Below are 22,942 nucleotides of genomic sequence, written 5' to 3' on the forward strand. Positions count from 1 at the left end.
ACCAGGGCCGGACGGCATTACAAATGTGGACCTAAAAAGTTCACCTGTCGAATGGTCCAATTTGCTGAGCCTAATATTCGAAAGATGTTCAAAATTAAGAAAACTTCCTGCATCATGGACGACGTTGGTGATCGTTCCGATCTACAAAAGGCTGTAAGAATGATCCCCGGAACTTTCGGCCAGTGGCACTTCTTGATGTAATCGAAAAGTCTACGGCGGCCTGCTATTAAAAAAATTATTCCAACTGTGGTCAAAAGATGCTCCCTGTGCAGATCCCCTTAAATCAGGATTTAAGAAAGTAACCGGCACAAGTATTAATATCATGCTCCTCAGCATCTCAAGGCCAAAATCTTCGAAGGTAGCCCAAAGGTCTTTTTGGCGTTCATAGACCTAACGCAGGCCTTTGACCTCGTCAACCGGTCCAAACTCTGGCTAAAGCTAGATTCCTGGAACTGTCCCGCGGAGATCGTGGGGCTGTTAAAAGCCCTTCACACTGATAACAGCATTCGTGTACGGTTGAGTAAATTCGGTTTACTTTCTTCGGCGATACCCACAACACGAGGAGTAAAGCAGGGCTGCCCTTTGGCTCCGGCCCTCTTCCTGGCTTAATTCAGAGATTATAAAGAAGCGAACGCCCAGACTAGATCTTTTCCTCCATCAATTGGCCACAAGGTGCCTTGTCTATTATATGCAGACGATTTGATCCAACTGGACCAGACAGCCATCGGTCTGCAACGTCAGTTGGACTCTCTGGTGAAGTATACGCGGGCCAACGACCTTGAAGTAAATAAATCCAAAATAAAGATCTTGGTCTTGGAAAAGACTCAAAAGAAAAAAAAAAGGAAACGAAAAATGGTATCTGGAAGGGGACAGAGTTGAACAAGTTTCAGAATTCAAATATCTCGGTGTTATGGTGGATAGTACAAAAAAAGAAAACTCAATGCAAATTCACCGCCACAAAAAAATGCGGAACCTAACCGCTCAAGCCAAAATCCTTGACAAGAAGTATGGCCGTTTCCCTTTGGTTCCGATAATAAAATTCTATCGTGGCAAAGTGATACCATCGATCAAACACAGGGCAGAGGCCCTGTTCCTTCCAAAACAGATCTGGTTTACATTAGAAAGTCTATTTTGGTGAACTGTATTAAATCTGCCTAAATCAACATCCATGGTTCTGATTAGGCGAGAATGGTCTCTAACCTCACTCGTGACAATCGTGGCCAGAAACGGCATCATGCTGTACCGGAAAACCATTGATTTACCAAGCCCTCTGATTTTTTCCCTGTTAAGGTCCGAGATGAGCGCTGGAAAATGTAAATTGCTGTCTCAATGGGAAAGGGACTGTAAAGAAAATTTGGACATGTGCAGCAGCTTGATTGAAGAGCTTATACAAAACCCTACAAAAACAAAAAAAAGACTTCATGAATTCGATTGGATTTCAACTTTAGAGAAAGCTCTCACTTACAAACTGACAGCACATTTACCGCCTACAGCACGAAAGCTAAATGTTATCCAGCCTTTCTTAAAAAGACATTCTACTAAAAATCTAATATCTACTCTAAGAGCACGACTAAACCTTTTGCCATCGAACGAGATATTGAAGATTAGAGGGGCTTCGACCACTAACAGCTGCTGCTTTTGTGAATCGACCTCCGATCCTGAATCAATACGCCATCTGTTATTGTCTTGTTCTGGAACCCATTGCTTTCGAACTCCTTACTTGTCGCACCATTTGGCCAAAGCACATGTCACTGAAGAAGATATATGGTGATCGCGTTTGATTGCAGGAGAAAGGACTTCTTGGGCAATTGCAACGGTAAATGTTTTAGACCAAATTTTCGCCAGTTTAGCACAGAAGCCCCCAGAATAACCTGCTTGATGGACCTAGGCGAACAACAGATGAAAGTATTGATCGTTCAGTTTAAATCCGAAACCCAATTTCTACACTTGCCACTCCCATGTTTTCTTGTGTTTGAAATCTTGTAAAAATCGCTTCGATGATCATAAACTCGTACTAAAAATAAAGTATTTATTTTCCAAAGCAACTTTATACAGAATGTATCATCACCTAGTTAAGGCACCCACGAGATCAACAATAACCATACTCGGTGTACACGAAAAGTAAACAGGAATGCATAACGGGACAACCGAATACTGGCTAGACAGGCAGAGGGGGAGTGAGGTGGGGAATTGCGGTGTGAACGGTGAGTGGAATGTACCATTTGTGTAGTGGAAAGGTCCACATCAGCATTAGCTTGGGGATAAAAGTCCACAAGCCGTGACCACGCTCTCATAGACGTCCATCTTGCCATTACTTATGAGCAGGGTTATGTCAGTTGCCGCTGAAGTTGACATGCCACGTTTTCATTGCTCTATAGGTTTCCTGTTCCCAATCTCCATGTTTTCGTTGTTTTGTGCATTGTAGTTCCCATTTGGTTTATCTTCATCTTACTGTGTTTTGGGCACCTTTGCCCGCCTTTCTTTCTGCTCTGTTTAGTTTGTCTTATGGTTGCACACTCTGTGCACTTTTGGGATATATTTGACTTGTAAACGTGTTTATACCCAAGACGTTTTCTGCAATCTTGAAGATGCTGGATGCAAAAGCAGTGCCTCCTAAAATGCCTTGTGGTGCCTGTATTTGTTGGTCAAATGCAGTTGCTTCCCTACTCTATCCTCCCCATCCCCTCGCACCTACTCTGCTCCTCTTCCCCACCCTCATACTCTGCTCCACTCCCCCGCACCTACTCTAGTCCCCCAAACCCCCTCGCACCAGCTCTAGCCCCCACACCTAATCTAGCTTCTACACCGACTATGCTGCCTGGTAGGCCTTAACCTGCTTTCACTAACCCCTAGCTCTGTGCCCTAGATCCAAGACATCAGCGTGGAAACGGAAGACAACAAGGAGAAGAAATCCGCAAAGGATGCCTTGCTGCTGTGGTGCCAGATGAAGACAGCTGGGTGAGTACGGCTTAAACGATTACAGAGAAAGCCCTTTTTACACCCTTTCAAGTTCTCTGGGCTGTGCTGTTGGGGCATGCAGACCTGTAACGAGGGCCATCAACAACCCGTATTATGGTTAAAGTATATATCTGACATGGGCGTTTCTGAACGACCCGCCTCCTTTCCAATAGGGTGAGTAGAAAGTGCAACTCTGTAAGAGGCTCTTGAAAATGAAAGGAACTTCACGACTATCAATCCATTGGTTTTGTAGCGGGTGTTTTTGCAGTTAAGTATATGTTGTTTTTGAATTAGATAAAGCAACAAGAGAAGTGACTGGCAGCAGGATTGCCGGGATTTTAAACCATTCCATTGTCTTTGAAAAGGAAATTGATTAGCTTAAATGTGATTTGTTTTCTCTCTTACGCCCAAAAGTATTGCAATTTTATTTGCTTCCTTGGAACCTGACTGTTGCTCAATAAGAAGAAAAAGGTCAATGTTTTTATTTTGTAGAACTCGACTTTTCCATTCATCCTTTTCCTAGCTTTTCCAAACTGTTCATTGCCCATTTTCTTTGCTTTGAATGACTTGTGCCACAGACTTTTTCTCTTCACCCGGCGAAGTCGGACCTACCGCTTTGTGTTTCAGAATCCCTGAGTGTTATTTGGTGAGGGGGGCTAAAGTCACAAGGAAACCGTTCAATTATGGGCGCAAAACGCTTTACGTAGCATGTTTTTTCAGATTTTACGTTGGCTGTCCTGTTCATTTCCCAGCAATAATTCTGCTTGTATTGCTGCACTTTACCTTTTCAGTCTATTGGACAAAGGACTTTACATGAGCTATGATGTACTCCGACAGCACTTATCTTGGTTGTCGATTATTTAAAGGCTGTTTCGAATATTCGACATTTCAGTTGTAGGTTACTGAAGGGGCCGCTTTTATGCAAACATGCGCCGCATTCCCCCATATGTGGGTACGGGGGGACGCAGAACTTTCCATTAAGATGGCTGCTCTGCGCATGCAGTTGGTTTTTGTTTTCTCATGTGTCTTTTGTTTGCTTTTGACAGTTATCCCAACGTTAACATTCACAACTTTACCACAAGCTGGAGGGACGGCATGGCCTTCAATGCTCTAATACACAAGCACAGGTATGTGGCCCTTGCGCGCCCTAGCGCTCTGAACCTGGCCTGCGCCATTTGCTTATTCGGCGTCTTCCTCTCCAAGATTTCCACACTCGTTTTCACCACGTTTCCTGGAGTTTGGGGATGAACAATGAATGCAGCCCGCAACACATCATGTTTCTTGCCCCAGCGGCAGTGTTTACAATGTATTACAGCTGGAAAATACATATTGTTTAAATGGTCATCAAAGGAATAGTTCTCTGCTCCTTTCATAGCAATCGCGCGTTTCATTGCATGTGACGGCAAGTTGAAGAACTGGCGGCAGTAAGGGGTCTTTCTTGCTGAGCCAAAAGCATCAAAACATTACCTGATGCTCAGGTGCAGCGTGACTCCGAGCTTAAGTCCACATTACTGGGTTGGAGTGGGAAATCATAGCCCCCTCGAGATATAAACAGAATCCCCAAACCAATCAAACCCCAAAAAGACGGTGGACACCTCCTGAATAAATCAATGACAACAAATGAAACCCGATGCCAGCATGACGCACTATGAGGGACTGCAATTCATAGAGCCCTTGTGGCCGTAGGTTTTTGCATGACAATATGTATACACGCTTAATAGCTTCCCATCTAAACTGGCACCCGGCCCCTCTGATGGGCGGGGGCTCCATTGCGGGATCTTTCGTCTGGGTTCACAGCATTTGCTCACATTTTACTGGTGCGCTTTCTAGCAGGCCTCAATAGGGTCTATTGTCAGGACTACTTTTCCTGCGATTTGCTGTAAGTCATGGAAAAAGGGCCGTCTCTGAATACACCCACATTAACATGCATTGTTGTGGTATTCCGTGAACATTTGCTACTCGCTCGCGACTCTGTCCCTAAGCCTCTTTCTTGTCTTTTCTCTTCTGTCCCAACAGGCCTGATTTAATTGATTTCGATAAACTGAAGAAATCGAATGCACACTACAATCTGCAAAATGCCTTCAACCTTGCAGAACAGCATCTCGGCCTGACCAAGCTCCTCGACCCTGAAGGTAAGAACTTTAATTCGTGGTCTCTTGGCAGCTCTGTGAGAAGGCAATGCCTTCTTTTTCATTTAGGAGTCGGACATTTAGCAGAACACTTTCTGCTCGACCCAACGCCCACCAAGGTGGTGATGATCAGTAAGGATTTTGATCTCTATGATGGAACAAAAACACATCTACTCGCTGCACTGCTAAAAATGTGGTATTCCATTTTGCGTGCTAAAACTGCCAGCTGCCAGTTTGATCTTGCAAAAATATAAATGTTTTGGGTCACTAAGTTTGCGAAATTCCTTAAAAGGGTTAATTAAACATTCACTGTCTATACAGGCTAACGGACAATGTTCCACTTTTGAAACATTCCTGAGTGTCCTATTAACCTTTGACAAATCACCATATCCTGTCAATTGGTGCGGTTCACCTTCCTGTTGCTCCGAAGGTTGATTCAGGCAGTGAGTGCGCTGACCTGTTCTACTAAGTCCTTTTGTAGAGCAGGCTAGAACCCGAGAGGAAGCTTTTGCAAGTGGTGTATTCTTTAATTGCAAGACATAGGAGCGATCTGTGCATTAGGAGCCAGTCAGTGAAGGTCTTTTCACACTATCTGCTTTCGGGCAAGCATGCCCCTTTCCATTCTAAGCCCTTTTAAGACAGTGTTTTCAAAGGCCAGAATAGAGCTTACTTTTATAATGTTCATGGAGCATCATCTGTATTAACCTTTAGTACCATTTTAAAGTTTCTACTGCATATTCGTGTACCACTCGTGGTTAATGGGTAATGTAATTAATATTGTACATTGATTGGACCGAAGAGCAGGCTACTTAAACTGTCGGTGTATCGGCAAATAAACTGCGGACCATGCTGCTTTTCACCGTCTTTCAAAGGCACCAAACAAACCCTGTGCAATGCAGTGGAATTTTCCATTGACCTGTTATTGGCCTTAACCCATTAATAATAATTATAATAATTAGGCATTTATATAGCGCTACGAACCCTCAGGTATCTGAGCGCTGCTTATTATTACCCACGGTGTGTGGTGCTCATTTATCAACCTCGGAAGGATGAAAGGCTGAGTTTGCCCCGCCGGGATTCAAACCTGCGTTAACAGGCTCTGCACGGATGTCAAAGCAAGCGCTCTACTCGCTGTGCCACTTGACCGGCATTGAATGCTTTCCCGATCTCTGTGATGCATGCACATTGTCTCTGCTTGAATCATTGAGAATTGCACTGCTATGGGTGTAACCCTTCCAATGCAGTTATGAGGGTGCTGATATTAGTGGTGAAGGGTCTTCTAGGCCGATGTGAGAGCATTAAGTTCACGGACATCAACATTCTTAACTTATTCCTGTGATTCTCCCACAGTCGTGGCTGAAGTTCCTCTGAGTGAATTGGATTTAGTTGGATTTAGTTGTGGCCATATATATGGTCATGGCTACTGCCTGCCTCAGAGCAAGACTGCAGTTACCAAACGCAGATATGACTTGTGAGTAACACCTCAGGTTCAAGAACAAGTCCATGCCCAAGAGAAAGACATGGAAGAATCCTTCGACAGTTAAATGTTGCGGATCCTAACCCACCCTAGTTGGGTGGATGCTGGAATGTTGCAATTTCTCCGCCTCAGTGATTGGGCCTCTTATTATTTTCCCCACCCCCCCAGACACTTAGTGGAATGTAGGTTTCCTTACCTTGCAGCACCTAAGGACGAGTCTCGAAGTATGTGCGATGATCCCAACTGAAGATGGATTGTGAGGAAGCTTTGCCCGTACGTGCAATTTCTCTCAACCGGATGTCCCGTTAAATTCCACTTTTGAATTTTGCCTCACAGCAATTTCAGTGGGCTCTGGAATTGATGACCTCCGGTGTTCATGTAGTCTCCCTCGCTAATCTCAGATCATGGTATTCACACTGCACCAGCCTTCACATCAGGCTGGTATCAGGAGAGTGATGTTCTGTCTTTCCTTGCCCCTTTTTGTAAGGGAAACTACAATGGATATTGAATGGTGGGTGGCTCTGAGAAAGCATAGCTCACATCTAGTGGATTGACATTGTTCTCAGAAAACATATGGGGCAGCCATGTCACATGCAGATCCATGACCTTTGATCTCCATAACACCAGCCCCTTAACATCAACATTGTGTTGACAGTTGTCATTTTGTCCCAGAAAGCCTTGCTACCCTTAGTACAAGGTTTAAGTGTCCTAATAGTAATGATGTGTTATTTACATAATGCTTTCGCCAAAGTGCTCTACATAGATCATAGTTACATACTTTATATACAGGAGGATCATACAGGAGGAACAATGCTCTTTTTCTTGTTTGTTTATTTATACTGCGCACCAGACCCGAAGGTATTAGGGCGCCAAGAGCAAAAAGAGGATTGTTCAGCTTAAGTTACATTGCTGCACGTTACAATACAGAACATTAAAAACAGTACAGGTAAATATCATACAAGTAGGCAACAACAGACAGCAAATATATACAATGCAATTATATACAGTGATAGTAGTAGGGGTTAGATGTCATGTTCCTTAATCCAAAGAATAAGGTTGGATCTAAAACGGGGGTAAGACATATCTTCCCTTAAATAGGGTGGGAGTGAATTCCAATTTTGGGCAGCTTTGACTTGGAAGCTATTACCCCCTGTCATAGAACGTTTGAATCTAGGCACTCGAAATAGGTTAGCAGTGGCTGTTCTAGAGGGGCAGTTGGTGGATTGTTGTAGGAATCTAGTAGTAACGTACTGTGGGGCGGCCATATGTAAGCATTTATGAGTCAGGGAGGTTCATTTGAGGAAGATTTTATCTTTGGTAGAGCGCCAACTGTTGACTCTTCTGAGGTCAGATATGTGGGCTTTCTTAGGGATGTTGACAGCTGCTCTTAAAGTATTATTTTGTAGGATCTGAATCTTGTTGGTAATGTATTTTTTGCACCCTACATATAGAGCATTACAATAATCCAGTTTGGATAATACCAGGGCTCTAGCTAGAGTAATGCAATTGTTGGGTGTGAGGAAAGGTCTAGCTGATTTGATTAGCTTACAAGTGTAAGCTGTAGCCGAGGCCATTACTTGTTTTTTGAGGTTGAGAGTAGAATCTAGGTAGAAACCAAGAGTTGTAACTTCCTTGGCCACTGTAATGTTATTGTTATCTATGATGACGTTAGAGTAGAGCTGGCTCAATTTATAGAGATTTGCCGGGGTGCCAACTATGACAAGTTCCGTTTTGTCATCATTCAGGCATAGTCCATGAGAGGCCATCCTTGCCTGGATGATGAGATGCACTCTGTTTACGAAGGCCAAATCCTTGTCATAATCTCCCGTCGGGATGAGGATCATCTGCATAGTTAGTGTAGGTAATACCCAGACCGTCTAGATCATTGAAAAGGGGCTTCATAAAAATGTTGTACAAAGTGGGTGAAACGCATGAGCCCTGAGGCACGCCGCAGGTAATGGGTATGGGGTCCGCAGCTGCTGATGGAGCGAAGACCCGCATAGTTCTATTATCTAAAGGATTGAATCCATCCCATGGCTTCTTGTGAGAAATGGGTAGCAGAGTCCAGGTGGTGGCAGAGAGTTTTATGGTCGACCAAGTCGAACGCCGCTGAGAGGCCGAGCAACAGTAGTAGTGCTGTATTGCCGTTGCCTCTCAAGGTATCTATTTGTGTCTTAAGGTCGATCAATGCAGTTTCCGTTCCGTGTTGCGGTCTGAAACCTGACTGGCGGACTCCTAAGAGGTGGTTACATTCCAAGTATTGTTGGATTTGTAGGTACGCCACCTTATCCAGGATTTTGAGCAGGAACGGTACTGTTGCAATGGGACGGTAGATCGTGGGAATGGATGGGTCAAGTGTTGGTTTTTTTAGGAGTGGGAGGACCCACGATTGTTTCAGGTTGTTAGGAATGGTGCCTGTGGAGAATGAGGCATTTATAAGCTTAGTTATGAATGGCAAGAGGTCCCGTGCGGCATCCTTTATAATTTGCGCTGGCAAGGGTCACCGTGACAGACGGTTTGAGAGTTCGGATAACTCTCAACTTCTAGAATGGATACTTTCTTGAAGTTGAAGATGGGTTTAGGCGGTTCAGTGGGGGCGAGAGGTGAAGTAATAGGAGGCGCAGGGGCCGTGATGTTGTTAGAGTTGGAGGTGAGTTGGAGGGACTCTTTTAGATTATTAATTTTAGCCTGCAGGATCGTTATTTTATTAGCTAGGGCGCTCTGAATGCTGGTGCACCATGTTTTGTCTTTAAGTGTCCGGGGCTTGGATAGGTGTTTCCATTTCTTTGAGAATTGTGAACAGTTCTTTGGTATTAGAGTTGGCTTAGGTAATGCATAAATTATATGATTCTTGTTTGGCAGAGATTATTTCTTTTTTGTACAAGGAAGCTAGTTTTGTGAGGTTATTTTTATTAATATCTGAAGGGTCTAGTCTCCATATTTGTTCACATTTCCGTTTCTCTAGTCTAATAGCTTTTAGGTGGGGAGAGAACCAAGTGTTAATGTGTTTTTTCTGTTTATTTTCTAGTTTTCAGGGGTGCTATAGTGTAGGGCAGAGAGCATTACTTTGTTGTACTCTTCGACCAAAGTACGTGGGTCTGTAGAGGCAGGAAGAGAGTTCAGAGTGGGAAGGATCAGAGGAATGAGTTTGTTGGCTGTAATGTTCTTTTTATTTCTAGTGGGAATAGCAGGGGCTATGCTAGCGACCTGAGGGGGGACTGTGGCTTTGAAGGAAAAGGCGATCAGGTGATGGTCAGACCAGGGCAAAGGAGTTATGGTTGTAATGGAAGTTTGGCAGTAGTGTTTCGCTATCCAGTCAAGGGTTCTACCTTTAGTATGAGTGGCGCCTGTAACCTTTTGGGTAAACCCTAGTTCCTCAATAGTCATTAATCTGTGTGGCATTGGGGTCTAAGGGATCTTTAGAACCGAGACTAAAGTCTCCAAGGAGCATGCATGGTGAAGCATTTTTAAGGTTATCCGATAGGATGTTAGTAAGAGGTTTTAATCACAAAAGAACGTACAATAGATACGAAATCGGATTTGACGGGAATCGGTGAGCTTCTTACAATGGGGTGAGTTTGAGGGACATTCTGACTAGGTTGTGGAGGGGAGTAAATAACTGTCACCAGAGACGATACATAAGTGGCTTGAAACACTTGTGTATATGCACGTTATAAATTCCCTATCCTATTTCATATACCATAGATACATCGAGGACAATGAACATTGGACATTTTTAAGTGCAGGTAGGCAGACCATGATGGCTGAAGTGCTAGAGTGGGGGCAGAGGACGCAAGGGACTCAGGCAGGTTAGAGGCAAGGAGAAAATGTTAGCTAGCAGGTAGATAACCGGTAAGTTAAGAGGGTAAATTGGAGGCAAAGAGGTAGGCTTTTAGTTTGGGTTTGAGAAAATCTGTTCCGACTATTTCTAGGATGTCTGGGGGAAGAGTGGAGCAAGTCGGGAGAGAGCGGAAGTGATAGGACGCACAGGGAGGGCGAGGAGCCACAAGAGTGGTCGAGGAGGCAGAGCAGAGTGTGTGGCAAGCTGCTGTTTCAGTTTTGGAGATGAAAGTAGAGAAGATTTATAGATGACAGAGGTTTCTAGCTGAAGAAGAGTAGGGGCGAGTGTCAAGTGGGAACTGGATAGGCAGAGGAAGAGATGAGCGAGCACTTTTGGCAGGGAAGGAAGTGCACCTCTGTTTTGGTAGAGTTTAACATCAGAGAGTGCAAAGCCGTCCAATATTTAATTAAAGCGATAGTTGGACATTTTGATAGAGGGATCAGGAGAAGAGGATTTGGGTGTCGTCCGGAAGAGTTGGCACGAGAACCAAAGTAGGGGATTAGTGTCCCAAGAGCAGAGGTATAGATTGTAAAGAGGAGCACACCCAAGACAGAGCCTTGTGGAACACCAACAGGTAGAGCATGTGTTGCTCCAAGAGAAAGAGAATTGGCGAGGTGGAAGGTAGGATTAAATCCAGGAAAGGGCTCGATCTCTAATCCCAAGAAGAAAGTGCATTAAGAAGGACATAGTGATCAACACTGTCAAAGGCAACAGACACAGGTCAAGGAGAATTCGGATAGAGGAAAGGTTGGAGTGCTTGACGGAGGTGATGAGGTTAGAAACATTCATGAGAGCAGTTTCTGTGGAGTGACAGGAGCAGAAACATGCTTGTAGCGGTTCTCGAAGGTTGTGGATGTTGAAGAAATTGGTAATGCGCGTCAACACAACCCTTCCACGCACTATAGAGTAGCGTGGAAGGAGAGACACAGGGCAAAAGTTAGGCGATTGGTTTGGGTCATCCCATTGCTATTTTAGGAGAGGGGTGCTGTGGCTGTTTTGAAAATGGAGGAAAGGAAGCAGAGTAAGGATAGGATGAAGAGTTCAGCGAGGTGAGAGGCCACTAAAGGGGCAATAGGCTTGACTAGCTCATGAACAAGAGGGTCTGATGGGGCACACAAGGGGTTAGCCTTCATCAGTCGAGATAGCACTTTGTCAGTATTAGTGTGACTAAATGGGGGATGGAGACAGGGGATGATGGTAGAGTAGGCAGAGTGTAAAATGTATGAAGAGGAAGTGTAAGGTCAGGAGAGAGTCTCAAATTTTGGGAATTTTTGCAGCGAGGAATTCAGCTAGGTCATTTGCTGTGAGAGCGGAGTTGATGGTCATAGACTTGGGAGGAGTGAGTTTAGGGTTCCCTGTAGCCTGCAAGAATGGTTAGAGTGAGGGTTGGGTAGAATTCCCTTTTCGCTCGATCAAGGGTGACCTGAGCGTGTTCAGGGCAGAGAGTTGCAGACCCTCATGCAAGAGGGTACGCCTCCTTTTGCGCTACAGCCGGCACATGTCTGCGGAGAGAGCGTATGAATGGGGTGACTAATTTCTGAGGATTCCTAGACTTGGGTGTGAAAGTAAGCAGTGGGAAGTGAGAGGAGAATGAGTCATATAGTATGGACTGGAAGCTGGAGAAGGCAGTGTTGGGGGAAGAGGCATCGGGTATGAAGGCGGAGAGTGAGAACTGTAGGTCGGAGAGAAAGGGGAAATGGCAGAAAGTTTCCATTTCCTTTTAGTAATAGGTGAAGCAAGTGGGGAGGAAAGGTCAGAGTAAAAAGGAGATAGTGGTGGAAACAATGAAGTGATCAGATAGGGATTGTGCGACTGTATTCGTGGCTGAAAGAGAGGTAGAGATGAGTAAGAGATCCAAAGAGTTACCCCTGTGTGGTAGGTTATGAATTGTGTGGAGAGCGTGGTCACTAAGAAAAGGCTAAAGTTCTGATTTCTGAGACGTGGCTGGAAAGGGAAGGTTAAAGTAACATGAGGTGATGTTTAGTGGAAAGAGAATCAAAGAGTTGCCCAGCATCATCAAAGAATGCTCGACTGGGACCAGGAAGAGGTCGAATGTAGATGATGTGAACTGAGTGAGGCATAGCAATAGCAGAGATGGTGAATTCAAGAAAGGCAGGAGAGGACGTGGCATTGGAGATTAGCGAGGCATTGAAGCGGGACGAAAGTAGGTGTCCAAAGCCTCCACTTCTGCCAGTAATTCGAGGAGAGTAAATGAAGGATAGTTTGGAGCTGTGCAGGGCTGCCAGAGTGGCTGTGCCAGATGGAGAAATCCAGGGTTGAGTGATAGCAAGAAAGTCTAGGGGAGGAGAGCTGGAGTGAAAGTATTCTATGATGACAGAAGTTTTGTTCTAAACAGACTGAGCATTCCATACAATATCAGACCTACCACCCAACCAAAGTTGGTACTCGTTTATTGACCTCGGAAGGATGAATGGCTGAGTTGGCCTTGCCCGGATTCAAACAGGCATCCTGCAGATTACACACAGATCACAGCAGCGAGCGCTCAACCCGCTGAACTATCTTACAGGCTAATGTTTTCTGACATCATTGCAATGTTTTACGTAAACTAGCATTCCGGTTTTTCATTTCGGACCTTATGCATGCTCGTTTAGATCTCTGTGCTTTTGCCTATGACTAGAATATCCTGTCCACCATCCATCTGAGTGGAGTTTAAAACCCAAGTTGGCAGGCTCTACAGACTGTTAAATGCCCCTCAAGAGTGATATGTCCGTCACGCTCACCTGGTCTCCACGGGGGCGTGCTTGTGTGCGAAGGATGATGTCTGCACTGGTGGTGTTCTGCTTAATGGGGGCCTGCTTGCGTCTTCCCTTCTGTCTTGCCTCAGGAGATGTTCGTCTGCAAGTTGAAACAAGATATTCGCCAACTGTGTGGAGCTGGTTTTGGTTTTCACCTCCTTCCGTGTTATCCTTCTCTTTCCCTGGCTCACCTTGTATATTATATGGATGAGCTCTCCGTCCTGCACACTCTCTGTGCAGGACGGAGAGCTCACCCGTATAATATACAGGCAGGGGCGCGGTTACTCAGTAGTTCCAGGATCGAGTTACTTCACTGATCCGATGAAGGTTGCTGAAGTAGATGGACCAGAGTAAGCAGGTAAGTCTCTATTCCAATAACTCCTTGAAATAGCTGCCTTAAGTCCTTACATGCAAGATATCTAATGTTGGTTTGTTTTGTCTTTCAGGTGCAGCACAAAAGAGGCTTTCGGATGATGGATGACTCTCCTGACAATGATGTGCAGGATTTTTGCCGGTAAGTAGAGCGCTGTGCGAGATGCGCTAATAGTTCGCTTTATTTTAGCCTTCTTGTGTGCGACTAACCTGCTTTGTCTTTTCTGTTCGGCAGGTGCAGTGCTTTTCCAGGAAGAAGATGGAAGGTCCGGCTGACGGTGTTGAGATGGTGGCGTGATGCAAAATGATGAACTGCTAGCTGGAGTTCCTGGAGGAGGCTGAGTCAGGTGCGTCGCTACCCGAGAGGGTAACTTCTGTTCTGATCTTCCTCAGATGCGGCGGTCCCTGGATAAGCCTGAAGGCGAGGTCCGGATGTTCTGCAGGTAAGGCCTTCAATGCGTGAATAACTCTTGTTGTTCTATTTTCACAGGTGCCGATGAATAGACTGTGGACTGGGCGTGGCAGAAAGGAAGCAAGAACTGACACGGTGAGCGTAACGCTGCAGGAGTGCAGATTAACGCGAAGCGTGTTCAGTTTGCAAGGTGTGGTTTAAATAGCCTTGCAAATAGTTCCATGAGAATAGTCCCCTTCATCGTATCCTGCCTCTCAGGAAAAGTAGTCCCAAGCCACACCCTGTACTGAATGGCTCAGCATCTCAGAGCCAAATAAATGGATCATGTATTTAACGCTTACCATGAGCCTGGCGCCAGCGGCGCCAGGACTGAGCCCAGGTGAGCCTAGCTGGTGCCTGGGAAGTCCCAAAGGAGGCCAGAGTCTGGGCTGGGCTCGCGGGTTTCAGGGTTTTGGGGGCATGCACCATGACAGCACTCCTCCCCCCCGCACCCCCTCCTGCCCACCCCATGGCAGACTCACCCATTGGTCCTGGTTTGTTTGGGTGATTGCGGTGGAACCTTTTTAATAACCGTGGAGCATGCACATTCTCGCTAGGTTCCCATGATCTTTCATGTGGTCCGTATCCTTTCCAATCTATCAAGTAAAATAGTTTTGACTTAGTGATTTTTGAGTCAAGAATTTCTTTCGCCTCGTACTCGGGTTCCTCGTTTACAGTGACTGGTTTCGGTGGTTTCACAACTCGTGTTCCAGGTTACACTGGTTTCAATAGTGAGACGTGGAACACAGGATGAATCTTCATGTGCGGAGTTAAGTCCAATTTCATAGCCACTGGATTGATAATGGCTTTAATGGTATATGGATCTAAATATCTGGGGTTGAAGGTACGAGGTCCCTTCACGGGTATGTGCTTAGACGCCAACCAGACTTCATCTCCAACCTGATATTTTGTAGCTTCACTTCTATGCACATCGGCTGATTTCTTGTACCTTTCCTTAGCTTGTTTTAGATGATCCGTCGCTTGTTTGAAGGCTTGGGAGATGGTAGAGTGCAAACGTTTCACAGCTGGCATTTCCAAAAGTTGTGGTGGGTCAAGATTGGAAGTTCGCGGATGTAACCCGTAGATTGTATAGAAGGGACTTTGACCTGTACTGGAGTGCAGGGAGTTGTTATAAGCATACTCAGTGATCCATAAAACATCCTTCCAGCTGCCTTCCGTTTGATGTAACATGCACCTGAGATATTGCTCTAAGGTCTGATTTGTTCTCTCTGTCTGACCATCAGTTTGGGGATGGTGACTGGGGGAAAGCCTTACGTCGATTTGAGCTAACTTGCAACATTTCTTCCAGAAGCGTGAGATAAACTGGCTGCCACGGTCTGATATTAGGATGGAAGGAAATCCGTGAATTCGAACAATCTGCTCTAGAAATTCTTTAGCCAGAATTGAAGCTGAGGGCAATCCTTTTAGTGGGATGAAATGGGCCATTTTCGAAAATAAATCCACCACTACTAAAATTGTGTTGAACCCGTCACAGGGAGGAAGGTCTGTTATAAAATCAAGGGATAGGGTGTGCCAAGGTGTAGGTGGGATGTCTAATGGCTGAAGCAGGCCCGGTGATTTCTTTTTCTGGGCCTTGTTTTGAGCGCAAACACCACAGGATAGTACAAACTGCTTGATGTCTTTACGCCATGTCGGCCACCAAAAATGTTGCTTGACCTTGGCCACAGTTTTTGCAATTCCGGGATGACCTTCTACTAATGAGTCATGGTAATGTGAGACAACCTTTTCCTGAAGTTCTTTGCTGGGTAAGTTGAGACTTCCTCGAAAATAGGGTCATTGGTTAGTGACTGAATGGTGAGGACTTTTGGTCGGCCAATTCTTTAGGGCGTTGGAATCCATGAGATGAGGGATTTCTTCTTGAACGTCTTCTAGCGTTAGAGACGTAGTAATTCCAAGAATCTTTTCACCAGTAATGATGGGCACAGGGTCGAGTTTGGCCTATTCCTCGTCTACTCCTATACGGGACAGTCCATCTGCCTTTCCATTTCGACAGCCAGGTCGGTAAGTAATTGCAAAGTCAAACTCCGCCAAAAATAATGGCAGTCGGAGTTGACGCAATGATTGAGCCTTTGCCACCTTCAGGTACTGTAAATTGCGATGGTCTGTAATTACTGTGATGGTATGCCTAGCTCCTAAGAGGTAATGCCGCCAGGCTTTGAAGGCCGCCTTGATGGCCAACAGTTACTTATCCGTAATAGCATAATTCAACTCAGGAGCTGTAAACCTCCGTGACCAAAAGGCTACTGGGTGTAGTTGACCAGTTTCGGGGTCCCTTTGGGAAAGGACCGCTCCCGTTGCCAGACTGGAAGCATCTGTTTCAACCACGTATGGAAGATCTGGACAAGGGTGTTTCAGGATCGGGCTGAGATGAATCTTTGTTTTAGCTCCTGGAAGGCTTTCTCAGCCTCTTCGGACCATTGAAATCGCTTGTTTTTGCGCAGCAGAGTGGTGATGTGGTGGACTAGTTGCGCAAATCCTGGAATGAAACGACGATGGAAGTTTGCAAATCCGAGCATGCTCTGAACTCCTTTAATCGAAGTTGGAGATGGCCATTTGAGAATGGCTTCAACCTTTCGTGAATCCATCCACACACCATGAGGGGTTAATACAAATCCAAGAAACTGGACCTCAGTGACATGTAAAAAACATTTTTCCAGCTTTGCAAACAGTTTGTGTTGTCGAAGTTTGTCCAAAACGGCCCGGACATGTTTCACGTGTTCTTGCTCTGAACGAGAGTATACCAGAATGTTGTCGATGTATACTACGACACACACATCAATCATTTCTCGCAAAACATCGTTCATGAAATACTGGAACGCCGCTGGGGCGTTGCAAAGGCCAAAAGGCATCACCTGGTATTCAAATAGCCCGTATTTGGTGCGGAAAGCGGTCTTCCATTCGTCCCCTTTCCTGATCCGTACCAGGTGGTATGCTCCGTGAAGGTCTAACTTGGTGTAGATTCGGGCATCTTCAACTTGATCCAATAGGTCAGGAATCAAAGACAAAGGGTAACGGTTTTTAACAGTGACCTGATTCAATGCGCGGTAGTCGATGCAAGTCCTAAGGTCACCGTGCCTAAAAAGGAAGAAGAACAAGGGGGATGCCGCCGGGAACTTGGATGGGCGAATGAAACCGTTAGCCAGGTACTGGTCTAAATATTTTCTCAAATGCAGATTTTCGGGCTCTGTGAGAGCATAGATTCGACCGCACGGAATCTGTGCTCCTGGTACAAGGTCGATCTGGCAGCCATACAACCTATGAGGGGGCAGTGTGTCGGCTTGATCCTTTTGGAATACGTCCTGTTAGTCTTGATATACCAGAGGGAGGGAATTGGTTGGTTTCATGATCGTCGTCTCTCCAGTGACTAAAGGTCCTTTAGTTGGATAACAAGTTTGAGCACAGTCGACTGAGAAGGTCAACCTCTTGGCACGCCAGTCTATGCAAGGATTATGTGATACGAACCATGGCATTCTCAGAATTATTTGAAATTGTGGAGCCTTGATTATATCAAACACTATGGTTTCCCGATGACTGTCTTGGCACAAAAGAGTCATCTCTATCGTAGAATGTGTTACTGGACCCGAAGCTATTTCAGTTCCGTCGACTGTGGTGACTAAGTCTGTTGCCTTTTCGCAAAGGGAAAGGTTCATCCTCAAAGCCAACTCTTGATCCATATAATTTCCAATGGCTCCACTGTCAATGGATGCTCTGACTGCATGCATTCGAGATGGCTGTTGGTGGTTTATAAGGGCCATAGGCAAAACTAGGTGCGAGGTCTGGGAGTCCTTCTTTTCGCTCGGCAAGCGGACCTCTACGCCTGCCGGGTGGAGAAGTTTTCCGGCTCAGACTCTGCTTCAACCTTACCAGCGACTCCCACTGCCTTTTTAGCTGGTTTTACTGGGCACTCTAGAAGAAAATGGCTGGCTGACCCGCAATACAAACACAGTTGTTGTCTTATCCTATCTCTTTCAGCCTTGGATAATGGCCCACGCACTCCTCCAATTTGCATGGGTTCTGACACGTCGGTGGTCTTGGAGGCGTTTTCCTTGGGGCGTACAAATACCCTTGAATCGATTCTAGCACGATCAGCCTTACGGTTCTGCAGTCTGTGATCAAGCTGGACCGCCAAGTCTATGTACTCAGTGCAGTCTCTGGGCGGGTTAACCACTTGAGCTAAAACGTTCTTTAGGCCGCGGTAAAACAGCGTTGTAAGTTTGTCGTCCAGCCAATCCGTTTCCACAACCAGTCTGTTGAAGGTCGCAATGTAAGTTAGCAGATCCTGGTTGCCTTGACGCAAAGACAAAAGCTCATTGTCCAATGCTTGACCTTGGCAGCGCCGGGCAAACAGCTTCTCCATATCCAATTGGAATCTTTGGAAGTCTCTCAAGATGGGATCATCCGACTGACCAGCGGTACCGACCAGTCAGCAGCACCGCCACTAAGATATGAAAGAACAAAGGCCACTTTGGACTGGCCATTTGGAAAGGCTCCTGGCCTGCATAAGAAGTGTAGACGGCACTGATTCATGAAAACCGCATACCTTTTTGGATCTCCAGCGAATCGTTCTGGGGGTGCCAAAGGTACAGCTCCTGGGAGCACCACCTGAACTGGGTTGCTTGATGCGGGGGGTACCGTTGACCCCACACCAGGTAGTGGCGTTTGCCTGTGACTGGAGCAACTGTCTGGCGAGATCATCGGTGCGGTCCTTTGCTACAATCAGTTCCCTTTGTAAGGCATTGGTTTCCTGCCTAGCAGAATGTACCTCGGCCCTGAGTTCCCCCAAAAGCTGAGCTAGCTGATCCGTTTCCGAGGTTTCCATGGCGCCCAGGTAGAGAATTTGTGTAAGGCTTCGCGTTCTGTCACGCTCACCTGGTCTCCTCGGGGGCGTGCTCGTGTGCGAAGGATGTCTGCACTGGTGGTGTTCTGCTTAATGGGGGCCTGCTTGCGTCTTCCCTTCTGTCTTGCCTCAGGAGATGTTCGTCTGCAAGTTGAAACAAGATATTAGCCAACTGTGTGGAGCTGGTTTTGGTTTTCACCTCCTTCCGTGTTATCCTTCTCTTTCCCTGGCTCACCTTGTATATTATATGGGTGATCTCTCCATCCTGCACACTCTCTGGCAGGGGCGCAGTTACTCAGTAGTTCCAGCATAGAGTTACTTCACTGATCCGATGGAGGTTGCTGAAGTGGATGGACCGGAGTAAGCAGGTAAGTCTCTATTCCAATAACTCCTTGAAATAGCTGCCTTAAGTCCTTGCATGCAAGATATCTAATGTTCGTTTTTTTTGTCTTTCAGGTGCAGCACAAAAGCTGCTTTCGGATGATGGATGTCTCTCCTGACGATGATGTGCAGGATTCTTGCCGGTAAGTAGAGCGCTGTTCGAGATGCACTAATAGTTCGCTTTATTTTAGCCTTCTTGTGTGCGACTAACCTGCTTTGTCTTTTCTGTTCAGCAGGTGCAGCGCTTTTCCAGGAAAAAGATGGAAGGTCCGACCGACTGTGTCAAGATGCGGCGCGATGCAGAATGATGGAGAACTGCTCACTGGAGTTCCTGGAGGAGGCAGAGTCAGGTGCGTCGCTACCCAAGAGGGTAACTTCTGTTCTGATCTTCCACAGATGCAGCAGTCCCTGGATAAGCCTGAAGGCAAGGTCTGGATGTTCTACAGGTAAGGCCTTCAATGCGTGAATAACTCTTGTTCTTCTATTTTCACAGGTGCCGATGGATAGAAGACTCTGGACGGGCGTGGCAGAAAGGAAGCAAGAACTGACACGATGAGCGTTACGCTGCAGGAGTGCAGATTAACGTGAAGCCTGTTCAGTTTGCAAGGTGCGGTTTAAATAGCCTTGCAAGTAGTTCCAGGAGAATAGTCCCCTTCATCGTATCCTGCCTCTTAGGAAAAGTAGTCCCAAGCCACACCCTGTACTGAATGGCTCTGCTTCTCAGAGCCAAATAAATGGATCATGTATTTAACGCTTACCATGAGCCTGGCGCCAGCCGCGCCAGGACTGAGCCCAGGTGAGCCTAGCTGGGGCCTGGGAAGTCCCAAAGAAAGCCGGAGTCTGGGCTGGGCTCGCAGGTTTCAGGGTTTTGGGGGCATGCACCATGACAGTCTGTTTGCCTTCAAGATCATATGCTAGACCAAACCTTTACTTCGTGATTGGCAATGTCTCCAACATCCTTTGCTCTCAGATCAGACTGGACCTGTATGTCTTTGCAGACTTATTCCTGATGAGCTGGGAAGTGAGACATTGTGTATACCTTCCTGCCAGTCACCCTTTCCCCTTTTGATGTGAGTACTTCAGAGAAGCCAGTGATACCAGATGTATTACTAGTTCCCGTCCCCTTTCCTCCACATTAATGGGAGTCTATCCCATGGGGACAGGACCAGAGCCTTTTTGCACCTGATTGGACTGACTCTGCCCACCAGTTCTTTTTGCTGCTCGACTAGACACGGGCAAACTGCAAAATCCCTTGCAGTATTGGCCCAAACCTGACCAGAAGCGCTTGCATCAGTCTGCTTTCTCCAGAGATCCAAGGCAGAGAGCGTTTGACAGGTTTCTTGGTTACCGGGACTGAAAGGAGTGGTCGAAGTGAGCGGGAGCGGTCGGGAGCGCTGCTACTATACTTTTTTAAATTACCTTGTACAGCTCCTATACTTAAAAAAAAAAAAAAAGAAACCGTTCCGGAATGGTTTTGTTTTAAAATAAGTGTAGGAAGAAGTTGAAACCTTAACTTTCAGTGCACTGCACTGAACGTTATCTTAAACAGCAGGTGCAAGTGTATTGTGTGTGGGAGGGGTTGTGGCAATGGGGTTTGTGGGGAGCAGGGGCAGGCTAGCAGGGAACATAGCTCCACTACTTCTTTTCGTACACTTCGCCCACTGCCCCCCCCCTCTAATTCCGTTATGCTCAATGCCTGTGCTAGAGGTGGTCGGATATAGAGCCAGTTCCCCAGGACCAAAGGTCAAGGATTTTACTCTACAATCTTCTCAGTGTCCAAGAAGAGGGCAATTCTGGACCTCTCGTACTTTAACCTCTTTCTTCCCAAAGAGAAGTTCAAGATAAGCACTCTTGGATTTGACCATAAGAACCACTGGTTTTGGGCTTTAGCTCTCCAAGATGGGGTACTGAGGCAGAACTCCTTGGATACTACAATGATCCTGAGAAATAGCTTGCTAGTTGTTTAGGTGGAGAATGAGTCTGCAGTTGACACAAGTCGGGTGGACCTGCATTACTCAGTTGTTGCTTCTTTGTGTCCTAACAAGTGGATGGAGTGAATGGCACCATTATCACTACCAGCCACTACTTTTCGGACTCCATGGTGCACCAAGGGTGTGGACCATGCTCATGAATGTGGTGGCCAATGCATTTCGTCTCGGAGGGGGGGGGGGTCCATGTATATCTCTACCTTGTCGTTTGGCTGGTAAGAGCAAGCTCTGCTTAGAAATCCAAAGTCTTGCCTTGTTCCAACTGTGAAACTAACCTTCCTGGAATTTGTGTGGGAATCCTGTGCAGCCAGACTATTTTTGTTGCCTCTATCATCTCGGGCATAAACCTCCCTCTGGTGCATTTTCAGAACAAACTAGCCACTTCGTCCTGGTAGCTCTAGAAGCTCCTGGGTTTTATGGCGTTATGCGTGCTGTGCGTTCCAGGCAATTGTGAATGCTCTCCAAGCATTTCTCCCAATTCTTCAAGGAAAATGTGTACTGATGGATGGACAGCTCAACTAATTGTGGCCCACATGGGGCCCGGCTAAAAGGGGCTACATGCTTGTCCCCATGGGAAAACCTAGAAATAAAGATCCAAACACCAGGGTTTAATAAAATACGTTATTAAAGTGTCTGTTCAACCCCCCCATCCTCCACCCATTCCACTATGGGGCTGGATGGAACGTTGAAAAGGAAACACATATGATAAGAGATGAAGGTACAGCACTCCCCTGCCCAAGGATGGACTGGGCAAGGAGAAAAAGGGACATTTGAAAAGAGCAGTTGAAAAAGAGAAAGGAAGAAATCGGTGTGGGGAAGGAAAAAAAGAAAAAGCATTTCATGGGCTGGGCGACCCAGTTTGATAACTGTGGGCCCAGGCTGCATGCCAGGGGTAGCACAGGACCCTCGAGGCTGTAGCGCCAGTTGGCATGCCTGGGGGCCTGATCCGATGGACCAAAGAAATTAAAGGGCCCTGGCAGAATGCGCAGGGCTACCTGGGCCAAAAGAAGAGCTGCCCAGTCAGGGCCACATGTCCGGGCAGCCCGATCCAGGCAACCCAGATGTACCTCCTCACCCCTCATGTTGGGCAGTCCTGTGTGCCAGGCAGTCCGGTAGTTGAAGAGCAGCTCAAGTGCACACCACCCTCGATGGGCAAGGTGGTGAAGGAAAGCCCTGGGCTGCCGGAGCAGCCCAGGTGAAGTGTAGTCCTGAGCCGCTCAGTCATCGCGGCCCAGCTGAAGATTATGTGACCTGCCCTTTTGTGCCTCTGACAAATAAGCAGAGGTGTCAGGGTCACAAGTAGCATTTGGCGCTGTGGGTGCAGCAGTGATAAACGTTGTTCCCATTGCAATCGGGATGCTAGCTGACTAGACATGGCACTGCGGGGCTCAGAGATGTGTGCAGCCTCCAGAAAACAGGTTCACCCAGGAGAAGAATACAGGGCTGCAGGTCATGGCAGTGAGTGCGTGTGCCAACCCCCACCCCACCACCCTTAAGATTTAGAAGTCTGCAGCAGTTATGTTGGGGCTGAAAGGGGGCTGAGAATTATTGATGGGCTGTGGGTGGTGACTCTGGGGGATCGCCCAGTGACTTTAATGGCGAAGGCTGTACATTGTGGCCCCACGTGGTGGATGGCATCACCCAAAAGAAATAACAGTGAGGCCAGGCCCCAGCACAATATTACCTTAAAAGAGCCGGTGGATCCAGCTTCCCAGTTCTAGCCACACAACT

General features: G+C 46.5%; 1 protein-coding gene across 2 annotated transcripts in view; it reads left to right on the forward strand.

Moving 5' to 3' along the window:
- Positions 1 to 22,942, forward strand: part of SPTBN1 (spectrin beta, non-erythrocytic 1) — a 964,524-nt gene that overhangs the window by 478,277 nt on the left and 463,305 nt on the right. For both annotated transcript variants that reach the window (XM_069608234.1, XM_069608235.1), the window contains 3 exons: positions 2,867 to 2,958; positions 4,005 to 4,085; positions 4,975 to 5,090. In XM_069608234.1, the coding sequence (XP_069464335.1) occupies positions 2,867 to 2,958; positions 4,005 to 4,085; positions 4,975 to 5,090 (289 nt within the window). The remainder of the gene's footprint in view (positions 1 to 2,866; positions 2,959 to 4,004; positions 4,086 to 4,974; positions 5,091 to 22,942) is intronic.

The sequence above is a fragment of the Ambystoma mexicanum genome, chromosome 4q (genome assembly GCF_040938575.1).
Source record: "Ambystoma mexicanum isolate Mex_15411 chromosome 4q, UKY_AmexF1_1, whole genome shotgun sequence".
NCBI classification, from domain to species: domain Eukaryota; kingdom Metazoa; phylum Chordata; class Amphibia; order Caudata; family Ambystomatidae; genus Ambystoma; species Ambystoma mexicanum.